At 35.9% G+C, this 26,092-nt stretch overlaps 1 protein-coding gene across 3 annotated transcripts in view; it reads right to left on the bottom strand.

The window, feature by feature from the left end:
* The window catches only part of RapGAP1 (Rap GTPase activating protein 1), an 85,177-nt gene extending 60,507 nt beyond the window's left edge, over positions 1-24,670 (bottom strand). The window contains exon 1 of one of the 3 annotated variants that reach the window (XM_066392086.1): positions 23,782-24,670. In XM_066392086.1, the coding sequence (XP_066248183.1) occupies positions 23,782-23,930 (149 nt within the window). In that variant the 5' untranslated portion in view covers positions 23,931-24,670. Of the gene's footprint in view, positions 1-1,242; positions 1,592-16,890; positions 17,225-23,781 lie in introns of those variants that run through there. The other 2 variants (XM_066392101.1, XM_066392092.1) reach the window with 2 other exon arrangements.
* Between the last annotated feature and the right edge of the window lie 1,422 nt (positions 24,671-26,092).

The following is a 26,092-nucleotide window of genomic DNA, read 5'->3' as shown; positions in this document are numbered from 1 at the left end:
CAGTTGTTACTTAATTCCCATGTAGAAAACCATAATTACTGTTGTTGGGCCAATTTTAGACTTTCTGTGGAGTGTTCTATTAGCAAAATCGGCTCTGAACTTGGATTTCTAGGGCACAGCAAACCTCTAATTTGCTTATACAGTAAAGGGGAATTTAGAGTTGTAAAGTATACGATTACAATTCCGTCACAGATAAGTTGATTGTTAAATTTCAATATCCTAGATTTAAATGACGAAAGATGATTGAGAATTTGAATTGCGTAACAGTTCTTCTTCGTTGGCTTTGTTGGTAAGGAGTGCCAATGCTAATGGTACTACCCATTCACGCCAGCAGAATCAACCTGTAACTTTGAGTTTAATCTTCAAACGAAGTGTTACGGATATTGGAATAGGAAAAGGCGCACTCCGAACATAAACAGTTTACATAGTTATCTGCGAAAATAGAAAAAGTTGTATCTTCCTCACATTGATTTATGGGCTCGTAAAATAGATTTGCTGCAAAATACTTCAAGATTTATTCGAAAATTTCTTATCTCCTAGTGTTATTTTATTGAAGTTCTGCTCTATCTCTAAAAATATCCCTTTCTGTGCATTATAATCTATTTTTATCTGTTTCTAAAGGGCACATCACTGATGACCCGATTTCACTCCAACGGCTAATAAATTATTGATAGCTCGGGTCACTAAAATCAAATTCCAATTTAGGGCTGAAAACAGGTGCCCTAGTTAAGCTTAATTGGCTTAATTAGGCAAAAAATGGACGGCTGTAGTGATGGACCGCATCGAGGGTTTAACGGTATACCTACCTTATTGACTGTCAAATTAGACCCGAAAATAAATAAAAAAATTAGTGGAGCGCAAAATTTTAAATGATTTGAAGACTGGGCTTTAATGTGCTATCAATTATTTGCGTCGTTAAAATGTCAGTCAGTGGGCCATTCGGGCACAAAAAATACGGTAAAAATATGATACTGGGAAAAAGTTTTGTGTAAGTTGGTGAATGTTAAAATTAGTTAACACCAGTCATAGTTGAGCAAAATCTATTGATTAAAAACTATATAAACAACTTAGATTTTAATCGAGAAAATTACCCATCCCAATCTGTTTTGCGGGCAAACGCCCTGGCCGATTATTTCATGAAATTTGAAATCATTGATTAATTTAGAAACTCGTTTGGTTTTGCGTTTATTTCGTAACAGGCAATGCATGATTTGTTTTTATTAATTTGTAATAATAACTTACATTTTCTTCATATATCTTTTTCTGGCAATCAAAGTGTAGGATTCCCTATGTCCCCCACTAAAATATTTCATCTTCAGACCCATAGAAACTATCCTAGTATCACAACAATTGCACAACAATATTGCACCGAGTTGCACCCATTCTCGCCAATTTACACAAATTCATTAAGCCATTTTTAAAAAAAATCCAAACTGACATTAACCGAAATCCATAATAAAAACCATCCAGGAGTTCCTTCTAACAAACGAAAAACTTAAGCTACGTAACTATACGCGTCTGCCCACGTGAATACGCACACGGCGCGCCGTAGTTGCGTGATTCTTCCGGAGGAACGTCGGAACAACACTGAACAGCACCAAACTGAACAGAAACTGAAACGCGGTTCACTTTTTTGATTCAGTCCGGGCTCCGGTTGCCTTCCACGGCCTTCTTTGCGCCCCACTACGTTTTCGGCTTACTCTGTAGTAGATTTTATTGTCGCGTTTCATCATCGAATCGCGGCAGTTGATTCGATTGCGATTTCGATTTCGTTTGGGGCCTCCGACGTACAGTGTGAAAAGGTCGTCGATCCATAGAGATGCAATTAAATCAGTAATTTATATACAGGGTCAGATTGCAGTCTCCACCTACATTCTTCTCAATCTAGGGAAGTCGGCAATGATGGGCATTTGGTGCCGCTTCATGTAGTTGGACACTAGTGATTGAATTCTTAGGGGTCGCCGCAAATTCAAGAATTTGTTCTATAGGGACAGGACGTAAATTACAGATTAAATTATTAATGAATAACCATTAATTCTATTAATTACTGGACACATCGAGATCTTAATGAGGTTGTTATTTAGACAATAAATACAAACTTATTGAATATAACTGAAGTGCAGACATTTTTGTTTTTTTGAATTTTGATACATCAAAAACACTTTAGCGGTGTTCAAAACTTTTTGAAGCTAGCGAGACCACCTGTAAATTTCCTATATTTCCTTGAAAAAAAAAAGAAAGTTGATTCACCCAACAGGAATTGCTATTTTAAGCTCGTTTTTAGATCACTTTTCAGGGCTGTCACCTTGAAACTGTTATTTTTTATAATAATATTTGTCTTCAACCCTCTTTTCCTGAGTGCCAATTTTAACGATAATTGACTGCCATTGTTCAATATTTTCCCTCGTACTTACACAGGTTAGGGGTAGTTGATCCTAAAATTTGATCACCTAACTCTTTCGAGAGCGAACTAAATTTGATTTATTGTGTCAGAAAAATTGCACATGCCAACGCAACAAAGCAACAAATAAGTTAGAACACGAGGGTAGTTTATGTGCTTTGTGAAGAAAAAAATACGTATGTACTATGACATTTACATTTCTACAGAATGTCCCAAAAAGTAATTGTACCTTTAATTTACGTAATGTAAACAATGTGATACTTAAAAATATAACCCTTTTATTAATTTAACTATCTATATTCACCAAAAGGAAACGGTTTTCAATAACTCAAAGGTTTGTGGACTCGAATTTTTGACTCATGCATTAATCATCCATAATAACAATAAGTTGAATCTCCCTTATACGAGTAGAGTAAAAAATACTTTCCCTCGGATTTTTGTACGCCACAGCTTTGTGTTAAATTGAGTTAATACTTCCACTGTAATTCCATTTTAAACTTTAACCATTTTTTTATAAATGTCACCAACACTCGGCGACCGCCCCCACATTCTCTTCAAGGCATTAATAATGCTGTTTTCCAAAAAATCTTCAATGAATTTTCCAGATCTTTCTAAAGTTTCCCATATAAAACTAATAGTTTTAGAGTTCTGAGAACAATAAAACTCTCTTATTGGATGTTTTTATTCGGTTACGTCTGCGGCGATTTGTCAAAGAAACTTATGAAGCAGGCCAAGTTTATCGTAGATAACTGTTTTCGGAAGAAGGAAAGCACGAGATGATAAATTCCTTTTGCTGCGTTACTATTTAACAATTAGTAGCGTATGAAAGCAATGAAATCAAATCTTGAATCAAATGCTTTCACCATTTTACTGCTATGATAAAAATCTATTAGTTTCTATAATTTTGTATAATTTCCAACGTCCGAAAGTTGGTTATTAGATGACTTAATGAAAATAACATCACTGTTGTTTTCATTATTTTTAGAATTTATTTACTTTTACTTTTAGATTTTTATACTACAAAAAGATCCATTTAGCGTCATATTTTCATGCCCGTTTTATAATCCTACAACAAACCACAGATTTGACTATTTGCTCGTATTTTGTCGCGTTAAAGGTATGTAATTCATGAACTTCAGCGATGGAAATTCTACGACCCATTGCAGAAGGCAATAGCCCGTAAAGTGTCAAACAATGGCAGCACGCACCCATTAGACCATCCCGACCACTTGACGGGAACAATGGGACGTCAGTTGGAACTCTTTTATTTAACTCAAATAAATCAAACCTTGATTTCGAGGGGGCTGCAAACATACCTTTATTAATCTCTATTCTCTATGCTCTTTGTGAATGGGTAACAGTTAGTTTTGATTTAATGGCAATATTTTGAAAATAATTTTGATTTTCTTGGTCAACTCGAAGAAATGTTCAACTAGAGTATAAAATATAGAAGAACACATAAGTGGGCAATATAACCTGTTTTCTCTTATGCTTTTTTTGGCAGTTTAATCTGCAGATCAATCCTATCTATATATGTAATTATTCTGGATTTCTGAAGTGATCTTTTCTAAAATCCGGAAAGATACAGTAATCTGACTAAAGCAATTTTTCGGAAATACATTTTTTTATTTTAAAAAAATCCAAAATTCGAATTTCATGAGAGAAACTAACTTAGGCTTCTCCTATTCAAAATTCTTCGCAAAATCTGACTTTGAGATTTTAGAAATGACTTGTCAGAAATGTACTTGATTTTAACAACTGAATGATCTCATAATATCACGCTACCATACTTCTATGTCGTAAAACACAACACCCTACAACTATGTATTCATTTTCATTTAGCTTTCGTTTACAAGTAAACAAAAAAACAGCACTCAAACAACCAAAACAAAATATTAAATTATTAAACAGTCAATAAATCTCTAGTGCCTAGTGAAAGGAGGCCGCCTCTTTATGGCCCGCCCAATGTTTGAACGGTTTTTACAAAATAAAAGGCGACGCTTCGGAAGCTCCATTTGGGGCCGCTGAAAAACAATGAAGCCCTTTGGCCCGGCAGTAAATAAGGCTCCTTTTTAGGTAGAAACGCACGCCTGATTAATTTTGTATTAAGACTGGCTTTACGTGGGGCGAATATGAGGCAATATTCGGTAGTAACTTTATGTCACGTTTATGTATGTGATTATATTAATTTTCTTTCAAAATTATTTGCACAAAAATAATTGATAAGCGCACTATTTCACTAAGGAACCGAGTGAGAAATAGGAGGAGTTGTACCTATTACACAGATCGAATTAAAGAAAAAAATTAAAGTACTAACTAGAACTGTTGTGAGGATGTGTAAGAGTAAACTTTAATTAGAACATATAACTTGTTTATGTAATTGATATTATTTATTCTTTCAGATGATTTTTCGATTACATTGATAAATTGATATAAATTCACGAATTTTTTTTAAGGTGATTTTTTCATGTAGTTGTTCAAACACCCCCATAATATGTTATCATGACAATTCGAACTGTCAATAATTCCTACTTATTAATGCTCGAATTGATTTGCAGATGAAATATTGTTAGAGGTCTTTTGAATGTGTACTAGAAGAATCGAACAACTGTCATGATTCAGCCAAAATCCTTTAAATCACCCCAAAATCTATTTACAATGGCGTTATAGAGCAGATTGTAGGGCAGATGCATAATACTATGAAACCGCTAATCTTTTAGTGAGGAGGGCTTCATATGTATTAGGTGGCTTGAAAATTGGGCTTGTTCAGCTCGAGATTTCGTATTTATGAGGCTATGAAACTTGGGAACTCATATTTTCGTTAATTTACCACTCCCGTTCTTTTCATGGACCACTAATTGTACCTTTCAACATTATATCTTCCCAATCAAGCATCTGCCACAATTCATCCCTATACTTCAGAAAATCAGGCGTCATCTGTAACTTCGCACCATAATTTGGTGAGGGTGTCCTGTCATGATTGATTAAGTAGTGTATGACGAATTACACGTAGGGCAAAATGTACGGCCTTAAACTCAGAATGCTAAATTACGAAATTAAACCTAAAGTGAGTGTTGAAAAGACATTGTTAGATAATACTACCGTCTATATGTATAAATTACACGGAAAATACTTGGTTATCACCATAGAAACAAATATTTTTCACCACAAATAAAAATAAATTATATTGAATTACTTTACCTCTAAAGGAAATTTATTAAACGATATCCGAATTTTAATTGGGAACTCATATTCCCATGAAAAATGACCGTATAAAATGAACCCATCGAAATATTAATAAAACCGCTGGTCTGGTGCCATTTTTCTCTTGCGTAACGGCGCGTGTGTTGGCCGAGACCATTTACGAGATATTAAAAATATGCAAATCCGATGGTACCTTGAAGTGTGAAAACAAGGAGCCGCGATAGAAATCTTCACACCATAAATCTAGTCGATTGGGTCCACCTGATTTCCTATTTAGATCGCAATTACCAATATTAATTATGTAGCCATGGTGTGACATTTAGAGGGTTTTATTCAGATTGTTAATCACGATAAAATGGCCAAAATTAGAAGCAGTAAAAATGGCTAGCATTTGTCATTTTAACTGAAAACAAGTTATTCCACTGGTCTCAATAACGTCACAAAGGCCAAACATTCATTTTGCCACCGAAGGAATTATTTTACGTCATCACTCCCTCTTTCCATATACTTTAAGTGACTTTGAGGCCGTCAAATTGTCATTTGTCATTTCATTCTATTTAAATACCTTCAGACCTTATATGAGATTTAAACTTGCTTTACGTCTTTCTTACAACATAAAATAATCAGATTCGCCATTAAGGGACCTTTGAGTTGGCTTCATTATGCTCGATATTGAACGAATTATTCAACTTTGACGACTGCGGGACCATTTCTGACAAGTGAAACGTGAAATCACAAAGGAAGACAATGAAACTGATTAAAACTCCGGGTGAAGGAAGGCTTTCGAGGAGCTGCTTTTGACGCTTACGACTCTTAATATTTGTGGAACTAATTAAGACCCCCTTGGGAGGGCCCACAATAGAGAGGCGAATTACGTTTTAATGATGAAGAGACGAGAAATTCGGTTGTAAAGGAGTGCGAGGCGAATTCATTGAAGATGATGAAGTTAGCGAGGTCTCGACTTAGTTAATCGGTCATGACACGTGTGACGAGCCTTTTCAGGTTATTCGCTAAACTGTGTTGTTAATGAATTTTGAAATACGGTTTTATTCCTGTAGGTACTAATCAGAAAAAAATATAAAGTTTTGAACGCTGAATATTCAATTGAATTTTAAAGTAATTCGACCTTTTAAGACGGTAAATTCCCTCATTAAAGACGTGTAAAAAAATTTAGGAAAAACTTACCTACGTATCGAAAAAACGGTTAGAATATTGGCTATTGAGACTCACCTGCAAAAGAAAGAAAACAAGTGTTAACAAAATCTAGATCATAATTAACTATAACTTTTCAACCAGCAACATAATTCTGATCTTAAGCCTCATTTGCACAAATGCACAAACTGTACATATTTCATTATAGAAAATGGGACTTATCTCGCAGTTAAGTGCTATTGCCAAGGGATTTTACTATCACTCGATGCTCTAATCATCTGTCTCTAATGGTAACAACCAGCTTAGCGTAGCCATCTTCGACCAGGACGGGTCACTCAGAAACAGGGCTTACCCTGTATACATTTGGTTTGCAAATTCAACAAGGAGATTTTATTTTAGCTTTTGACTCTGACAAATTGGTTAAAGTGTAATACATTAATTTTCAGCCAATAATATAAGAAAATATGAGGCAAAAGCAATTGTTAAATTGATATAATACATTAGGAAAATTTATGATATGTAAATGAATTCTTATGAAAACTCCTCAAATCCTGGGAAAGTCCTGAATATCAACGGAAGAAGAGGTAAAAAAATGCCTTTATAATTTCAAGACTCATTGAGAATAAGTCCTGATCGCAGGACGATAGAAAGCTTCAGAATTCCCAGAAGATATAGAAAAATTGATCTTTGTTTGGAAGGATTCCGGATGGTCTTCTACCCGGAGAATCTTCTGTACAAGCACATTCCAATTCTCCAAAGTCTCTATTTCATGGCTTGCTATTAAATAAAAAATTGAAAAGTCCATGTTTAAACTCAAACAAAAACTCGTCGACACCTTTTCACGCAAACATGCGTCCCTCGAAGGGCGCACCCATCAAATCATTGACTAAGGGCAAAATAGATGACAATAGGGGATGACCGAAAGCCGGACATCTAACGATTTAGATCAGAAACGGTTTCATCAAAATATGACAGAGCACAACCGCCCTTGATGCATGTTTTAATGGTCTAGTAGATCCATATATGTACTCTCCCAGTATTGTCATTTATCTTTTTTTCCTAATTGTCTCACCCAGCAGATAACGAGAATAAAGATATAGAGATAACAGAGACAACAGAATTCCTCATTTCATCTTACTTTTGTAACCTAGTTAAAGTAATTCGTTTACTTTGGAACAATGCGTTCAGAATTGTCACACAGCAGCAAATTAAGGGGGTGTCACTTTTTTCCCTCATATAAACTCTTTGACCACTGATAAATGAAACTAAACACGGCCTACCCCTAAAAAAGGGGGATATTCTCTATTAACAGATGCGTTGGTATGCAAATCAAAAATCGGTTTTTGTGCCATTGGGGTTAGGCCGCGTTGCCATCCTTGAAGCGTGCTCGATTGTGAATGGGGCTGATAATTAATGGGATAAAAAGATAAAGAAATTAAGCTCGATTGTGTATTAAACTCAATCCAGGTTTTACTCGGACATTCGGACATACACAATGATAATCGAATTAACCCGTGCAGTAAAAATTGTTAATGTTGCTATATTGTAGTAATTTGTGTGACTTGCATGTTTTCAGATGCGTGGTATCTACCCCCCTACACAATGACACTAATTGCATTATGTGGAATTGCACAACTGTGAGGAAATATGAAGAAGGATTTTTTATTACCGTCTAAGTATAAAATATAAAAATCGGGACACACAAAGAATATTGACGAGATACGATGCATGCGGGATAAGAATAACGAGGCAGCGCCAATCAAAACACTTCTGTACGTAAATAAATTCACTCGTCTGCGCGGGTGTATAACAATGCGAAACCTCTTGTAACAGCTAACCTACTTAAAATCAATGAATAAGAAAGAAGTGCAATAAGGCCGCCCCCAGGAAAAGGTAATCTTGTTTTTTGCTTGTTGATCTATGCGGCTTAGACGAAGGGTGATACTACGTAACTTGTTTGAATTGTCTTCCTAAATTTCTTCGTCTTTTGAAGTTTTGCCTAGAAGGAACAGAGAGGGAGATTTCATTGCAAACTAACATATTATGGTCCGAATGACTTTCAGTTCTAACAGCACCCCCAATAGAAACGGAAATAAATTTCATGGAGCTTCCCCTTGCAAATGACACGAATTCCCTAATTCCCTCAAGACAGAAAGGTTACCTCCGGCTAAATTAAAACTGTAACCTTTTTAAAGTCCATTCCAAAAAAGGAACAAATTCTCTGTTATTAAAGTTACTTCCAGCTAAAATCCAGAGAAGCGCGCATGTTAATTCCTCTTTGTTGCTCTTGCGGCTCGAGAAAAACTTTTACCGGGTATTTCCAACTTTCATTGAATTTTAAAGTAAGTAACAAAGCAGGAGGTTTCCTATGGCACTCGAAAGCACAGTGGTGGCACTCAATTTGCATATTATTTGCATCTCTGGGAGTAATTTTTTCAGTGGCTAAAATGGTGCTAAAATTTGATGATGGTATTATGCAGCTTGTGCCCTCCAATCATTCCATCACTGTCACAGGTTTTTTATGTCTCATTAATAAAGTTGGAAATGATAAAGGTCTGGTAATCCTCGCACACAAAAAAGGGATTACATCCATTTGAATATGTCGTCGGCAAAGGTGATAAGTTTCGGTTGACATTGATGGAGTGTCCTATTCTTGTCACAATCCTCTTCCTGAATAACGAAATCTGATACTTTTTTCAAAATGCAACGCAAAAAAAATTGCCAGTCAAAGACTGTTTTTACAATGATTAAAATAGTGGCAATTCAAAAGCCTGAAAAGCCAAGATTGTATCTTAAAGTAGTCGTCCCGCCTGTCTTTTGATGCTCCTGACGTAAAGCTCTGCCTAATTGCTGGGTCTCAAATGGCTTGTCCGCTTTACGCATACATTATAACGAGGAAACTAACTAATATAACGGTTGACGCACCTTAAAAGAGTTCTTTAATACTTTACAGTATTTTAAAAAAGAAATGTTGCACATTTGAATCAATTGCTTTCCTCAAATGCGTCCCTGCTTACAGGATTAAATTTAATCTTCTGCGATGAAACACCTTCTTTGAAGTTATTTTTAGCAAAAACTCTTAACACCCTAATAAAATTCGTTTAATGCCAATGAACATAAAAAAACTGAACATCAAAGTTTGAAAATTCCAATACTGCGTCACTCTTAGAAGGTTCAAAACAAGGTTGCTGAAGTGTCGTTAAAAATAATTTTCAGGTTTTATTAAATTTTTGGGCCCAATATTAAAATGATCGTGAATTTTATTAGTGTATCTAATAAGCGCAAAGCCTTGTTCAATGACCCTTAATAGCAAAGTATCGTTATTTGCTACAGAAGGTAACAATAAGTTTTCCGGTCCAGAATAGCACACTTCCTTAAGTTAGAGCCAGCTGGCATTATAGTTATTTGTAACTGTTAATATATTCCTGTCTAGTAAGTTCCGAAAAGGGTATGAAATGAAGTATAGGATTGATGACAGATGCAAGGGAGGAAATAGGGTCAGTTTGGGTTCGCTGTAGTACCCAGTTATTGTTGACGATGAAACTTATGAATTTATTTTTAAAGATTTCCATTACTCATCGATTTTAATTCAAGAAATTTCAAATCGCTTCAATTAATCAAAAAATATTAAATTCGATTTAAATATCCGCAACCGCGACGCCTCTAAGAGGAACGGGAAATTAAATAATAACAATTTTTAGTTAAGTTTCGTGATTTGCAAATATGAATTTAAATTTTATTGAAGAAAAGCCACTGGGTACCTCAATTTTGACCTGAAGAAATTGGTTGATACTACACCTACACCCGCATATACCAACTTGAATTTTCGTACGTCACAAAAAGTACAAACCTCTTCCAGTGAAAAGGGCCACATCCTATATAGCACAAATTCCCATAAGAATTTTAAACATCGACATGAGTGCATCCACTTTCGTTTATCCAATTACGTCGATTAGCCTGTTCTTCTGCCATATCTGTCACAGGGCAACATCTGTCCGAGCGGCATGTCTATAACTTAATGACCGTTCTGGCCTTAAGTTGTTAATAAATTGCGGCTCCTTGGGTTTTTATCGTTTTTAAAATGGCTCGCAGGGGCAAAAAGGCCGAACGACCACTTGTCAGTTGTGTCTTATTCGCTTGTTAGCAAGAAGGGGCTCATTGGGCAAACATAAGACGTAAAACTAATAGGTGTCGATGCGCGTTATTAAGCAGAACATCTGCTTTCGCCCATCGGCAACGACTTTTTTCTCCAAGCAAACTTCTGAGAAAAATCCTGGTTAATGAGATGCGAGTCGAGAGCTTTGAGAGCACATTTAACCTGTAAAAGTTACGTGGAAGTTCAAGACGTCTCTTGGGTAGTTAGCTCCAAGACCTAATGACGCAATTAAATTTTCATACAGCAGTTTACTTTGTAGCACTTTTAACTTGGGGTTAAATGACTGCAGTGCTCGGATGAAATTTCATCGCTGAATAAAAAGCTTCCGAGCTCCCGAGGGACACATTCGTAACCAATCAATTAAGAAATTTGGGTCTAACATTCTTTAGAACGACTCGAATTTACATAAATGTCACTCAAACATTCGATCCGCCCGACGACTTCTATTAAGTTACACAACGAACACAAACACGGCTACCCTTTTTCACGTAACAGAGATGTCAATCAGATAGTTTAACTTCGGACAGTATCTGCATCTGCAACTGTATTATAAATCGAATTTATTTAGTAACAAAAGGGGTCCTAACCCCTCTCTGATAGCATTCAAAGTAAGCCAATTAAACTCTGATCCCTTCTTAAGGTTTGCAATTAAGCTTTGTCGCTCCCCCTAACTCAAACCCGGGACTCAAGTGTGAGGCAAATTCGGTGCATCAATCTCAAACAGCTTCCAATTTGTAGGCTGTCATTAAGCGATTCTCCCTAGCAGTATGTGGCCGGAAATCGATCTTATAAATCAGACGAGGAGTATGAATTTGCGGTAGGAATGCATGCTTGTATAATGAGCCCTGTATTGGATTTCTGCATGTAATTGCAAATGACATACATTAGAGAGAAGTTGCAGAATATATGGGGAATTAGCTGTAGTTGGGGGTAAATTTAATAAAATACTCTTCTACCGTTTCTGCTCTCCATCCTGCTGAGTTGGGGCTTGACCTACTTTACCTAAACTCTAAATGCAAAAATCTTAATTCAACATACATATTGGATAAGTAAGATAATTTTTTAACAATATTTCATCTGTAATAAAGATTCTTTTCTGGTCACGATGGTGAATGCAAAATATTATGAACTTATTTATTGGCTAACTTTATTGTAAACCAGATATTTATCAGTTTTTAATGTCATTTTTAGGATAAGAATGTCTAGCTAATGTTAAGCCACCATATTGATAATTTCTAATTCGATTTCTAACACAAATATTACCACAAGTCGAAACATTTAATGCTGAATTGAATATCCAAATTTTTGTTCTAGGCTGTAAATATGATAGACAGCTACTTTCTACTTACTCACATTGTATTCACGTTATTACATCGGATGTGAGAGGTCAAAGGCGAAAAGCAGCAAATTATCTAAAAAAATCGCTACCTTGAACTGAGAAACCCCCAAAGGAAATCTGAGTTTAATAAAAGTAACCCACGTGTACTGAAAGAAACAAAATTGTTTTGCCGGTCCCTGCCTCACCCTAGTTTTAGATACTAATCCACAATCCAAAAGACACTTGGCAAATTTCATTAAAACTTTATACATGCTTTAATTAACGAACATCTGTCAACAAAGAAACCTACGGGGATTACCCACGTGTCCCACGTGAATGTATGTGGGTTCCATCCCTCTTTCCTTTAATTCGTGACATGGAAGCTCATGCTTTAAGATACGCTCTTTGAAAACTCAATATAGATCATTAACTGTGTTATATATATATATCCATATTCATAAAGGTTTGGCGGCAAACTCAACCAAACACAGCTTGTTTACAGCAATTATAGTACCCACGGCACTGAAGACCCAAAAGTGGGTCAGTAAAGACTAACAGTACCCATCTACACCCAGAATGCCGATTTAAAGACCTGCTGTGGAGTCTGTGTTGTCATATTTTTTTTTTTTTGGCAGATAGCAGCCATGGGAACTATCATTTAAATCATTTTTTCGGAGCATTACATCCGACAACATTGGCATCATTAAGCCATGTTAGCATTTGCAAAATTCCCTTGTAATGATCGGAGTCGGATCACGAAAGCCTTAACAAATGTGTTACAATGAGAGGACGCGAGCTTATTTAAAAATTGTTGGGTGTAGATTTAATGGTACCACTAGATTTATTGTTCTGCATTGTTTAACTTTGTTTGGTATTCAGGAAATGTCGTTGGGTAAATAAGGTGCTATTGGGTTATTGCTTGATGACGATAATGATGGCTTTCTTTTCGTACCTGTTAATTCCTCACAGTTCAAAGACATTGGTTCACTGTTTTATGTAAAAAATGCTTGATTTTTGATGAAATGTTTGAAAAGCTTCGTGATTCAGTATGGCGTGCGTATGTGCATGGCCTGCAGACATGCCAGATTCGAGGCCTGCCATTAAAAACCGTTTAATTAGAACAGAATCTTTTTCTATTTGAAAATAGACCGACATCAGAGGTCTTTGACCTGCCTTTAAAAGCTGGAAAATCTAAGCATAATGTGTGGTTTTTCAATGTTACTCAACAAATGGGTAATTGTTTTAGGAGCTTTGATTAACTTTATTGGTAAACAGCAACGAACAGGATATGTCTAAGAAACTTTATATGTAACGAGAAACATGTTAGGGAATTGTCAATCTATGTTTGAAGGTTTATGGGTAAAAGAAACAAACAAATGATCTAAAGCTGGAGACAGGCTGGGATGCAACTTGTTAGCTGACCGAGTTTCAGTGTTGACAAATTCCCTAATATTTATTGATTTGATTGAGTTGATTTTGATGAAACACAAAATATAAGATCGCATTGATAAATCGAAAATTAGATTATTATACACTGATGCACAAATTCCTTAGGAAATACAGAAAAAATTATTATACGAACACTCTGCAGTTATGAACTTTCTCAGTCAGCTACATCTCTAAAGGAGAGTGGCAAAATATGCACTTTTTCTCAATAAATGAAATTCTAATTATCTTTTATAGGATCATTCACTGCACAAAGGACAACTGGCGTATAGCGCGAAATTTGTATCTTCGCATCAAATAACCATTCAAACAGAAAACAGCTTACTTAGCGCAACCTCTAAATAATAAAAATTATAAGTTGATAATAATTAAGCTTTAATTAGTGATGCGAATGAATGGGATCATTAACACAATTTCAGATAAATTTACTCTCTTCTAACCCATAATCAGACGATTTCACTTTGAAAATGAGCATATGATAAATAAGTCTGAAGATTTTAAGGTGTGTCAAAACAATATTGATACACTAAATAATGAAGATGTTGAACTTCTCATCACTCAACTACAGTTTAAAGTGCCATGATAAGTGTATAGCAACAATGCTGTCTTCCTAACATGTCTTAGTATTTCAAATAACAAGAAAAACAATGTTAAGCATAAAAGGAAATCGGTGTTTATCGAAATGCAGAGGCACTTGAAAGCCGGAGCTAAAATCAAAGGAAATATCGTCGCACTGTTTGCACCAAAGTTCACCATTTCTATAGATAGTACATACGCAACCTCACCCAGTTTTGCGAATTTAAAAGCATCTATAATCCATGTACCAGTGTAATTACTGATTGCTCTCGTTTACTAATTCACACATTTACTCAATTTTCCATCATTTCTAATCAAAGATATATCGACATCAACACTTCCTAGAAGGTCGCGATAAGATACAAAAATGTCTTCAAGGATATATTTGTTTGTTATTCGATAGCTGATAGGGAGACAAAGCCGCAGCTAAATGCAATTCCACACATACAAACTTGAGACTGTTTGCTTACGAAAATGTTTATATAGATTTGGAGGCTTTTACGGACATTCAATTTTAACACACAGCTGTTAATTCCATCAAAACACACATATACTCATTTTCATCGCAAATATGGTATTGTTGCGACTTCAGGGGCTCTTTTGCCTCTGTCTTTTACCTGCGGTCGCCGCACTCCAGTGGAAATATTATCGGTTTTTTATGAAGCATTAATGTGGTTTCCAATTATGTTTCTTATTAGTGTAAACTAGGGCTTACAAACAATACACTTGATAACCATTCGGGTCTCGCAACTTTTCTGCATGCCATTTATTAATTTAAATTGGTCACAATTTGCTCATATTAAACGGATATGCCGTATCAAGTGTCGCAATGACACTGTTCGCCATATATATCCTGTTAATAGCCCCCCAAGCTCAATCCTGAACCCCTCGTGTTGCATTCACTTTGAGTGCACCACGAAAGAACCATGAATTTTGAACACATCAAGTACTGGCGCATAACATTGAAGAAACCTTTCCTACCGAAATCTTAATTAGAAAAACTAACGCGTCATGTAATAATAAGTATGCAAGACACCCATTTGAAAAGTAACGAAAGCTCTTTTAGTTCTACCTGTATACCAAAATTGGTATCAGTGGAAAGCGATTTACGTTATATCCCGACAATAAGGCACTATGCATGTGAATGTATCTATGTAATCAAAATAATGAAATTTTTCACATATCTAAACGTAAAAAAGGGGACACGCAACGTTTCAATTCTCACATAATTGAAAGAACAGGTGATGTGGTAAACGATGTCATAAGTGTCATATATCATTGTTTCCTTAATACAGCAGCACCGTAAACCCGTATAACTAGATTTCTAGAAGATCTCAATGACATTATTTGTAATATTTACGAAGTTTTATTTTAATTTATTATATACTTCAGGCGGTGTGTTTGCATCGTTTTGGTGTTAGATAATTCACTGAAAGTAATGCGCATTTCCAAGATTGATTTACTGGGAACAAAACTAAGTGAACATCGGTCATGTGTTTATCGTTTATACTCTGTTGGGTACATTGACCAAGTAAGACAACCACACGATCGACGATCGAGATTGACAATATTGATTTTTGGTAATCTGTTATAAGGAGCCTGTTCGGGATACTTCCATGAATGAAACTGCAAGGATCTTTTTGAGTGGCTTATCAAACATTAATCCAAAGTAAATTATTATCGGTAATGGTTTAGCTGGTATTATTTCGAATTATCCCAATGCCTAACGAGCTGTTAACTGAAATCATTATGAAATGTGACGATACAATGTTGTGACTATAGTAAATCACAATTGTTTGGAAGATAGATACTACACTGAGTGGCAAAGTGATTAGTTGCATTAAAAAACTGAGAAAACAGCTTGTACCAAATTGTGTATATGGATGCCTGACTGTCATTTCCAACTTCATTAGAAGTGAAATCTATTTTCTTATTTGAAATGGAAAACCCTATATAGGATGTCCACTTTTAGGCTCAACTATGGGGATCTTGGGAACCATAAAACATAGGAAGTCGGTGAAATTGGGGCAAAGTTGAGCAATCAAGAATATATTATTTTAAAAAATCCTATAACTTTTGGAGGTGTTAAAAGGAACTGAAATTTTGGAAAGACGTTTTTACTTTTCCTCAGCATTTTTGGCGAAGAAATTCAAAATTGTTGACACTTCCATCATTGCAACTTTTCCTCTTCTACAAGGTGGCGATGCCACATTTGGATTCCGACGTTTCAGTTTTCGACAACTTTAGACATACATTAAACCCGAAATACAAAAAAACAAAGCATTTTGAATCATAAACATCAAAGACGACGCTTCATTTGACATTAATTTTCATGACAACAAAAATTAAAACAACGATGGGGTGATGACCACATTATCGCCGACTAGGTGGCTAGGTAAATAATGAGTCACACACGTGCCATTATTAACCTGTTATTCAACTGTTTTAGAAAAACACGAGAAAAGGAACTTCACAATCATTCAACATATGTACCTAATAAGAATGTCTTTTATAGCTGATAGAAATAGTATGATATTTTTCAAATTTACTGAAGCAGTTAAATACAAAAAAACATTTCAAACTAGGAAGAAACACTTCAAGAAGCACAATATGCAAAATACTTATTAAACTGCTCACCCATTGCTTTCGTTAGTCACCAGTTGCTCCAGCATTTGAATTTTCAACATCGTGTGAGCGTATCCCTGTTGGAACTTAAACCCTAGAGCCCCAAAACCGATCACATTATACAATTCAACAGGCAAATCCAACTATATCTTCAGTAATTTAAACTAAAACCTGCGTACACTCATTAGCAACGAACTAGCATTAATCATAATAATGCGCCATTATGGAATTTTGATAGAAAACAAAAAAAAATCAAAGCATTCCGTGCGAACCCAGACGAACGAACGTCGAAGATGTACGAATCGCGTCCCAGCCACCCACGATAGCGGCAAATCGACTGATGCAGGCGCTCAGCTGGTCGGCGGTAATCGGCGTCGCATGACTCCTAGATCTACAAGTTGGGAGGCGCGAAACTGCGGCGAAACAGTGGGATCAATCAACGATTTGTTTACTTGGAAAATTGTGTTATTTTCATGTAGTTTTATGGCTTTAGTTCTTATAGTTGTGGATAAATACAAGTAAAATTGCCTTACAGTTACTCGGAAATGATCTGAAACCTTGGACAGTCATCAAAATTTATTCAGAAATGTGTATAAAAACACATTTTGACGTTTAAATCAAGGTCAAAATTCCCCCTCTTGTATTACAAGAACAAAACTCATTTATACTTCATCTAACAACCCATCATCTCGAATTAAAATTGAGATTGTGACAGATAAAATGAATAATAAAAATATAAACAACCTTTTTATAAAAATTCTTCAAATATTCAAACCACTGCACGAATTATCCTACCTGGAACTGTACACTATGTCCTCATCAAATAAAGACACTTTTGCGGATCAACAACGAAACGGAGAGATAGAAAGAGAGAGAGATGACTATATCAGAAAAACATGACCTACCCTTGATTTCACGGCTCAAAGGGCGGTAGGAGTGTGTCAGCCCGGGCAATAAAGCGACGAATGCTCATCCATCCCTGGAATTACTAATTGGCATTTCGATGAAGCTCAGTTTCTACGCAATTCAATTTCCAAGTAAAATGGATTTTCAGGTATCTTTGGAATTAACGGCAAATGTGAGAATGATTTTAGGGCAGGAGTGGGATCCGACATTCCATAATGACACATGTGACCCTATATTTCCAGCTATAATAAACTCGATTTTTGGGTTAATTAAGGTAATTAAAACTCTAAATATTACCGCAATAAAAAGCCACTTAACCCTATTTGAGGGAAAATTCGCGCTGCAGCCGCCTCAGGAAATATTGCCCTTATCTCCCCATCCATCCTCGTTCCGGAACAATAAATCAGAAGACTCCCCCAGGGGAGCGTAGCCCTCATTTAGGTTAAGTGTTGGGGCTTTGGGGGTTTACGGGTCGTGTGTTAATAGAATCCAGGACAATTTTATTAAATACTCAAATGAACGGTTAACACGATTAATGCGTATAAATCACTCTAGGATTACTGAGGTTGGATTAAATTAACAAATAGATAACTGAATTTCAGAAAATCATTGCTATTCTTGGTTCAGTGTCTTTTCCCCTCAGTAAGGGGGTTAATAAAAAAAAAACAGTTTAGTGATCTGTCTAGAAAAAGGTTTAATTTCCTATTCATTTACTTTACAAGCTGAGGTTACTTGAAAATTGTGTCTTGAGGAGTACAATTGAAGCTTAATGGAGTCATAATAGTTGATAAGAGTAATAGAGTCTCAAGCAGTGATGTTAGGCAAATATGTGGTTCAAGAACTCAATATGTAGTTACTTATTTAATAATTAAAAAATACAAATTTGAGGCGTAATAAACGGACGCTGGTAACTTTTCTCATTTGAGGGTATATTGGTTTAACTCTTGTAGCGGCCATGATCGATAAAATGGATCACCATTTTTTAATCATCAGGGTGGCGGTGGATCAAATTTTAAACCACATATGCAAAATCATTCTAATATTTAATTAAGTATCTATGTGCTCCGGATGTACATAATTTTAACCACCTATTTTTTCAAAACCCTGTATATTACTTAAATAAAAAGGGCATATGTAACTTTCTATTTGACCACGTGTAGCAATCAATCTTAATAGAACCTTAATATTAAAAAAATTCTTTCCGCCACTTGGGAAATATTCCATTTCAGATTTCTACGCCAGTAAAAGTTAAAGCTTGGTGCTTCGTAAAAAATGTTTTCTTCGGTATTGAGAAAATGCTTAGGATAGTGGGTGTCAAGGATTTGCATTTATGCACTGCTAAAAAACTGTTAGTTTAAGTTAAGCATCTAGCCAAGGCATTGTTGCAAGATAATTAATATTAAGTGTAAAGTTGAGATTTAAGAAAAATTACCAATACATGGTGCCTCTTAATAAAGTTCGATATTTTTCATTTATTAACTATAAAAAATAATTTTATTTCACTTCGGCAGCCCTAATGGTCTTAGCGTAACTTCGATGAAGTATACGGCAAAATCAATTTGCCCCGTAATTTCCACGTTTATTAAAAAGCAGATTTAGAGCGCTCAAAATGAAAGCCTTCTGACCTTTTTCTACTCCTTTTACGACCTTTTGAGCTGGAGTGCTAAAGGCTAGATTAACTCAATTTATCGCTAAAAGGGCCCTTAGCTAACAAAATCAAGTCCGGGCATCACTTTGTTGAAGCTTTGGAACTAGAATTTAGCAAATTACACGAGTCATGTAGGTATCTATTTTCTGCCCCACTTAACAAGGAGAATGTATGCCACCGAGGTTCATATGCATACATACCATAATCATAGCCGTAATACCGTGCATTTATCATATCAACCATTTCAATTGCAAAGCGGAATTGGTTCTCACATAGAAGCACTTTGAACGTTTTTTCCACCCAAAGCAAAAACTTTAGTACTTCACGCGATAGTCTTGTATAACTAATACATAACAGAATTTCTTTTGAATCTTGTGCTTTGTAAGGGATTAAAACAAAAGCGACTACAATGTCGATCAATTACAGGCAAAAAAACCAACCGGATTGCCTTGCAACGAATAATAAAGAACTCCGTTCATAAGCCACGTACGACCGTATACAATTATTGCAAATCTGTTAATATGTATTAGTTTTTTTCCATGGTTTGCTGGATAAATGGTAAAAGTGACCACTTAAGGCAGTCGCTGCACAGCAATTTTAATTACTGAGAGTGGCCAATTATGACTTGTGTGAATGAATAGCCGATTTCATAACATTAGTAAAAAGCGAGTTTCACGCCACAGTTAACGAGAGTATATATATATATGGAATTATTGGAACTGAGAATAGACAATGACGTACTCTGGTTGAATGTTGAATATGGGGAGGAATATACGGTGAAAGTATGCTTGCATGGTGTCCCTCATGTTTAAACGGATATCAATTAGATATTATATGTAATTTATAATTGATGTTTATTTGCTAAAAGTTGTTCGAATATTAATTTCAAATGTATTTATTGAAATGACTATAATTCTATAAATAATTCTTGACAGAGTGGTGAATAAAATTAATGCTCTACGATGGTGTATTCCAGAAAACTTTCAATTTTTAGATTACATTTATTTGTATGTTTTCGAATATCTTGATTCCAGACAGTTGCTATCACGTTAACTTACACTTCAAAGTTAAGGATTACCTTCATATAAATTCTGGGAAAAAACTATTTTAGCAAAAATCGGATTTTTCCAAATATTTCCGGAACCAGTCAGAAGTTTCTAAATTCTAAAGAATTGTTTTGTTGGGCATAAAAATTCTCAACAAAACATACTGGGTTATCTCCTCAAGCTAACATTCAACATTCCAGAAGATTCTTATTGACGCGAATCAACCATCTCAGCGATAGCCTAACGGAACCACATGGGCTCGAAACTGCCCATTAAACTATGTCCATTTTTTCTCTTCTTCGACGTTGAACAAACACGAGACTTGATAGTTATTACCGTCGTAACAAGGCCTGAGCAACACCCACTTTACTGCCAGTTGAGAGCGAGAAGTTGAGTGCCGCCTTTTTCAGACAAATACGAAAGTTTCTCTCCTCGATTTTGTTCGATATTTTTCATCAGTTAGTTGATGATCAATTAACAGATATCAATAACCAACGTCACTTTGAAGTAAATGTCATTATTTTACAAGATTTTTATTACATAACAAAGTAGTGCTGAGGTTCATGTTCGGGTTAAGCCCCAGTTGCCATCCTCAATGTGAAGGTTTAAAAGAGCAGCCGAATAACCAAAAACTGGCAGATGAAATTAGGCACATCAAGTGTCCAATTATAAAGTTGTTGAAGGGGCAAATTAATAGCGCTGAGAGTAAGCTTTGCGATGGTTTAAGGGCTTGCCAAAGGTAAGATTTCATTCTCATGGGTTTAAACCTTCTGGAGAGCAATTTTAGAACCAAATCGTGGAAATACAAGCTTTGGAAGTACAGATGGGTGATAGTGAAATGGTTGCTCATTCTCCTAGTGATGCTAAGCCTCTTCGTGTATGGTGCTCTATTGGGGGCAGGTCTGTGCTCTTGCAGCATCTCCGAAATCAGCCTGTCATGTGCCGGCACATTTTTTCCAATCCCTGGTCTCAACTTCGCCAAGAGACACAATTTCATTTACTGATTTTCTACCTCTACTTATGTGTATACAATAATTTTATCTGTGGACCCAATAGATTCGACAATATACCTTGGGCTCGACCATAATTCTTGTAGCGGACAACTAATACCATTACCATCAGCTACATCAAGATGGTGATGGTATTTAATACTTTAGCATCGTGGTTGCTGAATGGCCGCTTCCTGCATTCTAATTTATGGAGTGTCATTTGTAAATGTGGCGTTTTCGCGGCACGGATATTAGTTGCCTGTCAGCTTCCCTCTTTATCCTTTTGATTCCAGTCCCGGATTTTTACCTTGTAGTGCCCCTAATGGTCTCTAGATGGAAAAATGATGGAGCAACTGGATTCCTTAATGTTCTTGTGTAGGCTTGCGGAATGATGCCGCATTGTGCGCGCTGGGTCATTTCTCTTGGTTTAATCTAACTTATCGGCAGTAGAATTGATGATAACATGTGGTAGGTTTCATGTAATCAGTGGCGTATCTAGGGGTAAGTGGGTCTGTACAGCAAATAATGGGTCTTATTAACTGCCTGACTCAGAATTACCAGATGGTATCCGAATCAAGGATATACGTCCATTTCACTGTTGGTTATTACCTCAAAATTGCGTCCGATACTCCGTTGCTTTTACAACCCTTATAGAGTCCATTTTCAATATGTTCTCTTATTGGATACTCAATAATGGAAGGCTTTAGAAAATGCGGAAAATTATTGGAAAACTGTAATTTTCCAATAATTTCCCACAGTTTCCAAAGCATTTTTCCCTATTTTGCATCTCTAAACTGTGATTTATGTTAAAAAAATAAGAGATTCTGTTTGTAAAATTGGGACAAAATGCCTGACTGTAATTTACAAAATGGAAGTTGTTTACGTGCGAAAACCGGTGCAATAGGGGCCCCAAAGTCTCCGAAATGGCCGCCATGCTCAAGGACTATTTATCGCCAAAACACGTGGATATGGGAAAACATTTCTTGAATTTACGTCTTCCATCTGGTTGTTTTATTTTGTCGTTTTATCGCAAAGGCTGGTGCGTCTGCCTACGCAAACGCAAAGCTAAAATATGCATAAAACCTGCATCAACAGTTGTCCAATTTCCAGTTAACGGTAATACCTAATCTGTCTTGTTCATTCGCGAATATTTCCTTTCTTCCGACGCATCTCGATAAGAATACTCCTTAAGAATGCCAATTATATGTTCAATGGGTCCGAAATGCGCTGAAATATTCATATATGTGCTTCAAAGAACACCGTACTTTTATCGTGATTGAAATGTGGGTCAGAAGAGCCTCAAAAGGGAGTTAATAATCTTAAAAATTAGCATTGTCTTGATGTGTTTTAATTCTAGTTTTGGGATGAAGCCCGTTATGTATGAGTGGCCATAATTCTGTTGATGACGGTTTAAATGATACCTAATCGAAATCTGTTCCTCCATTAACCAGCTTCCGTGTCATTGGCTAAGGTTATAAATTGGCTTATCGGAGATACATATCGTCCTTATACCCATTTAGCCAAAGCTTTCACTGAACACCAAATATCGAATTCTTAGTCATTATGTGGTACCGAAAAAATCAAATCTTGTTGACCCACTTCAGTAGAGTACTTGTTACTTGCTCGCAAATCCTAAAAATAAAATTGGCATCGTGCACATGTTAGGAACCTTGTTAAAAACCATTATGCACGCAGATTGAGTAACGTCCATGATTAATTATTGTGGTGTGTTCATAAACGTAAAGGCAATCAGAGTAGAGAATATAATTAACTATGATATCCAAGAAACTTAAACCTAACAGGTTACTTGAATTTATTCATTCGAGTTACTCCAATATTACTAAAAAGAGTGCGATGAGGTCAGGTTGGATTAAATACCTCGCAAAATTACTTTTTTCTATTCATTACAATCTGGATCGTTGGGATTTTTCTGTCCATTGCAGTTTGAGTTATTCAGAAATTATTGGATTTCTCCTTTTCACAAACATTTGTAGAAATATGCTGCTCTTAAATAACTTTTTCTAATTTTTAAATTAATTTTTTTGGCTTTTCCCATTGCCGCTTACTCACCCCATTTAATAGACCCCACCCATATAAGGCATTTTTAACCATAGAATGAATATTCTTTATCAACCTTGCTTCCTACCGTTTTGCTCGACAAATTGGCGACCCAACCGATTATGTCGCCAATTATTCTAATTAACCAACCATTAGCATCTACCAACTAAGACCATCGAGTGGGTCGCCACTCCATTTCGGAGAATTTTGCAATTTAGATGATCTGCTGCATTTGTTTGAATCAAAGTTAGGTTACCTTAACGTATTGTGAGCTCTGCTTGTTGACAGGAACCGCCTTCGCCTCACTGGTACTTTTGGTGGTTCCATCGATCCATCCAGGGAGTGTTGACGAGTAATGGGTCTCCTCGGAGCATTGTTTACCACATTTTGAAGCACCATAGTCATGTCTTTTTTTATAACTTTAATGCCTTATCCATCAATTTGTTCTGAGAAAATTTCTGCAGGAATTCTAGGCATTTCTTTATTAATGCGGACAATAATGACGTTTTCCGGGATCCCTCATTGAAATCAATAAGGAAGCATTTTTGGCATTCCAATAAGGAACTTATGAGAAACAACCTGTTTAATGGGAAAGTACAGAAAACTAGAAAATAACTTGAACTACTTAGATTAAAATTCAGGTAAAAAATCTATCGCATTTTCGATTACCCACTACATTTAAGAGCAAAATAATGAGCAGCTCACTTGCTACGAACTGGGTACTACTTTGAAACTTAATTCCGTATTACTTGCCAATAAGACACTGCATAATATATAGTGATCATGCAAGCTTTTTTTCATTGATTTCAATAACTGAGGAACTCAGTTCTGCATGATCAATTATTCCTTCAAGTGAAAGCACATTCTCCAAGTGACGATAAACTACGTCTTTGAAACTGAAGAGGAACCAGTCCAACAATAAATTTTAGTACTACCACGCACAATATGCAACACCATAAATCCGTCAGAGTTACTTTATTAAAGCACCGGTGGTACCGAGAAGTAGTAGTGACCACTCTTTACGTAATCGGGCGATTATCAGGGCGCACAGATATCTCACACGTTATCTCGCGCCGGTACCATTGGTACTCTCACTTTTGCGATCGCAATACGGTACCTACGCGAATGGTCTGCGCAAACTGGCCGTGGTGTGGAGTCTGCGATCATCGACGGGTACCCGGTACCATTATCTTAGACTTGGAGGAAATGTCGCCCCAGGGTGAGATCAGGCTGCACCCGGTGTTATTGGTACTGCTAGCAATGTCAACTGGTGTGCAGAACAAAAGCTGTTATATTTTACACGTTAAAATGTAATAGACCAAGTTAGAGTTCCTGCACCATTTCACGATCTTAGGGTTTCTTCAAGATTATCTGAAGTTTCTACTCAGGTAATTCCCAAATTACTGATAATATCCTGATGGCTCAATATGAATTACTTTCAGGTTATTCCAAAATTACTGAATTGTCTAATTGAGGTCAATTCAAGTTACTTTTCTTTCAATTTTCTTTACAATTCAATTTACTCAACTTTTCTCTTCAGGTCAGTCCGAAACTTTCCCTCAAAATTTCGATTTTCTTTTAGAATTGCTACAAAATTACTGAAAATGTCTGTGTGAGTCAATTTGGGTTACTGAAAAACTTATTTTGCAGCGAAAGTTATCAGGAGTTGGAAAACCCCAGCCTTAGGGCTAGTTGTATAAGTTAGACTTAAGTTAAAAATATCTCCATCCTGGGTTAAATTTTGAATTCAGTTTCATTTAGAAAGTCCGCCAAATTTCGTTAAAATATATTTGCGAATTAATTAAGGCGGAAAACTTTCATAATAAAATTATTGTATTATCTTCAGGCCATCTTTCTATCAGTAGTAGGCTCATCACGGTAAAAAGAAAAATGAAGCAGTCTTGAAAATAGGTTGCGCCATCTTTGGTAATGTGTATATACTGCGGAAATACATCTTTGAATCTTTATAAATGTATATTGCAACTTTCGTAATCCCATTAATAGATGGCAGCAGAGAGCATCTCATCTTTTCGCTGTTAGAAAGGACATAGAGAATGAAAAATCATCCACATTTAGGGCCAAATTATGAAGGTACTGTCAACTCTAACTGCAAGCCAATTGCCATCGTATGATGAAATACATAGATTTTTCTCAGATTCTTTTCTATCGAAAATAGATTGATGTTAGAGTTAATAACAGATAAATTATGATTCTGAATTAATTTAGTTTATGCCGTATTTTGAGTAAACTTTAACATGTATTAAAAACTTTTTGAAGGGTTGATCACATTTTGAATCATTCTATATCCTTTAATAACAAATTAAACAAAGCTGGATTTTTCTAGATATTATTATGCATTTCTGCGTAATTCAAGAAAGATAGAGTCGGTTTGTAAAAAAGATATAAATATGAATCAGATTCAATTATAAAGGAAATATATAGGATAAAGGAAAACCTAGTTGCCTGGTGTCTCTCCCATGCGGAAACGTCCCAAATTTCAGCGCTGGCGCATTTTGACGAGGAAAATCGCCCATTCTGAAATTTGGACCCCTTGGGGCTTCAGGCCA

This window comes from Euwallacea similis, chromosome 1 (genome assembly GCF_039881205.1).
Source record: "Euwallacea similis isolate ESF13 chromosome 1, ESF131.1, whole genome shotgun sequence".
NCBI classification, from domain to species: domain Eukaryota; kingdom Metazoa; phylum Arthropoda; class Insecta; order Coleoptera; family Curculionidae; genus Euwallacea; species Euwallacea similis.
The sequence above is the reverse complement of the archived record's forward strand: the minus strand, read 5'-3'. Positions and strand labels throughout refer to the sequence as shown.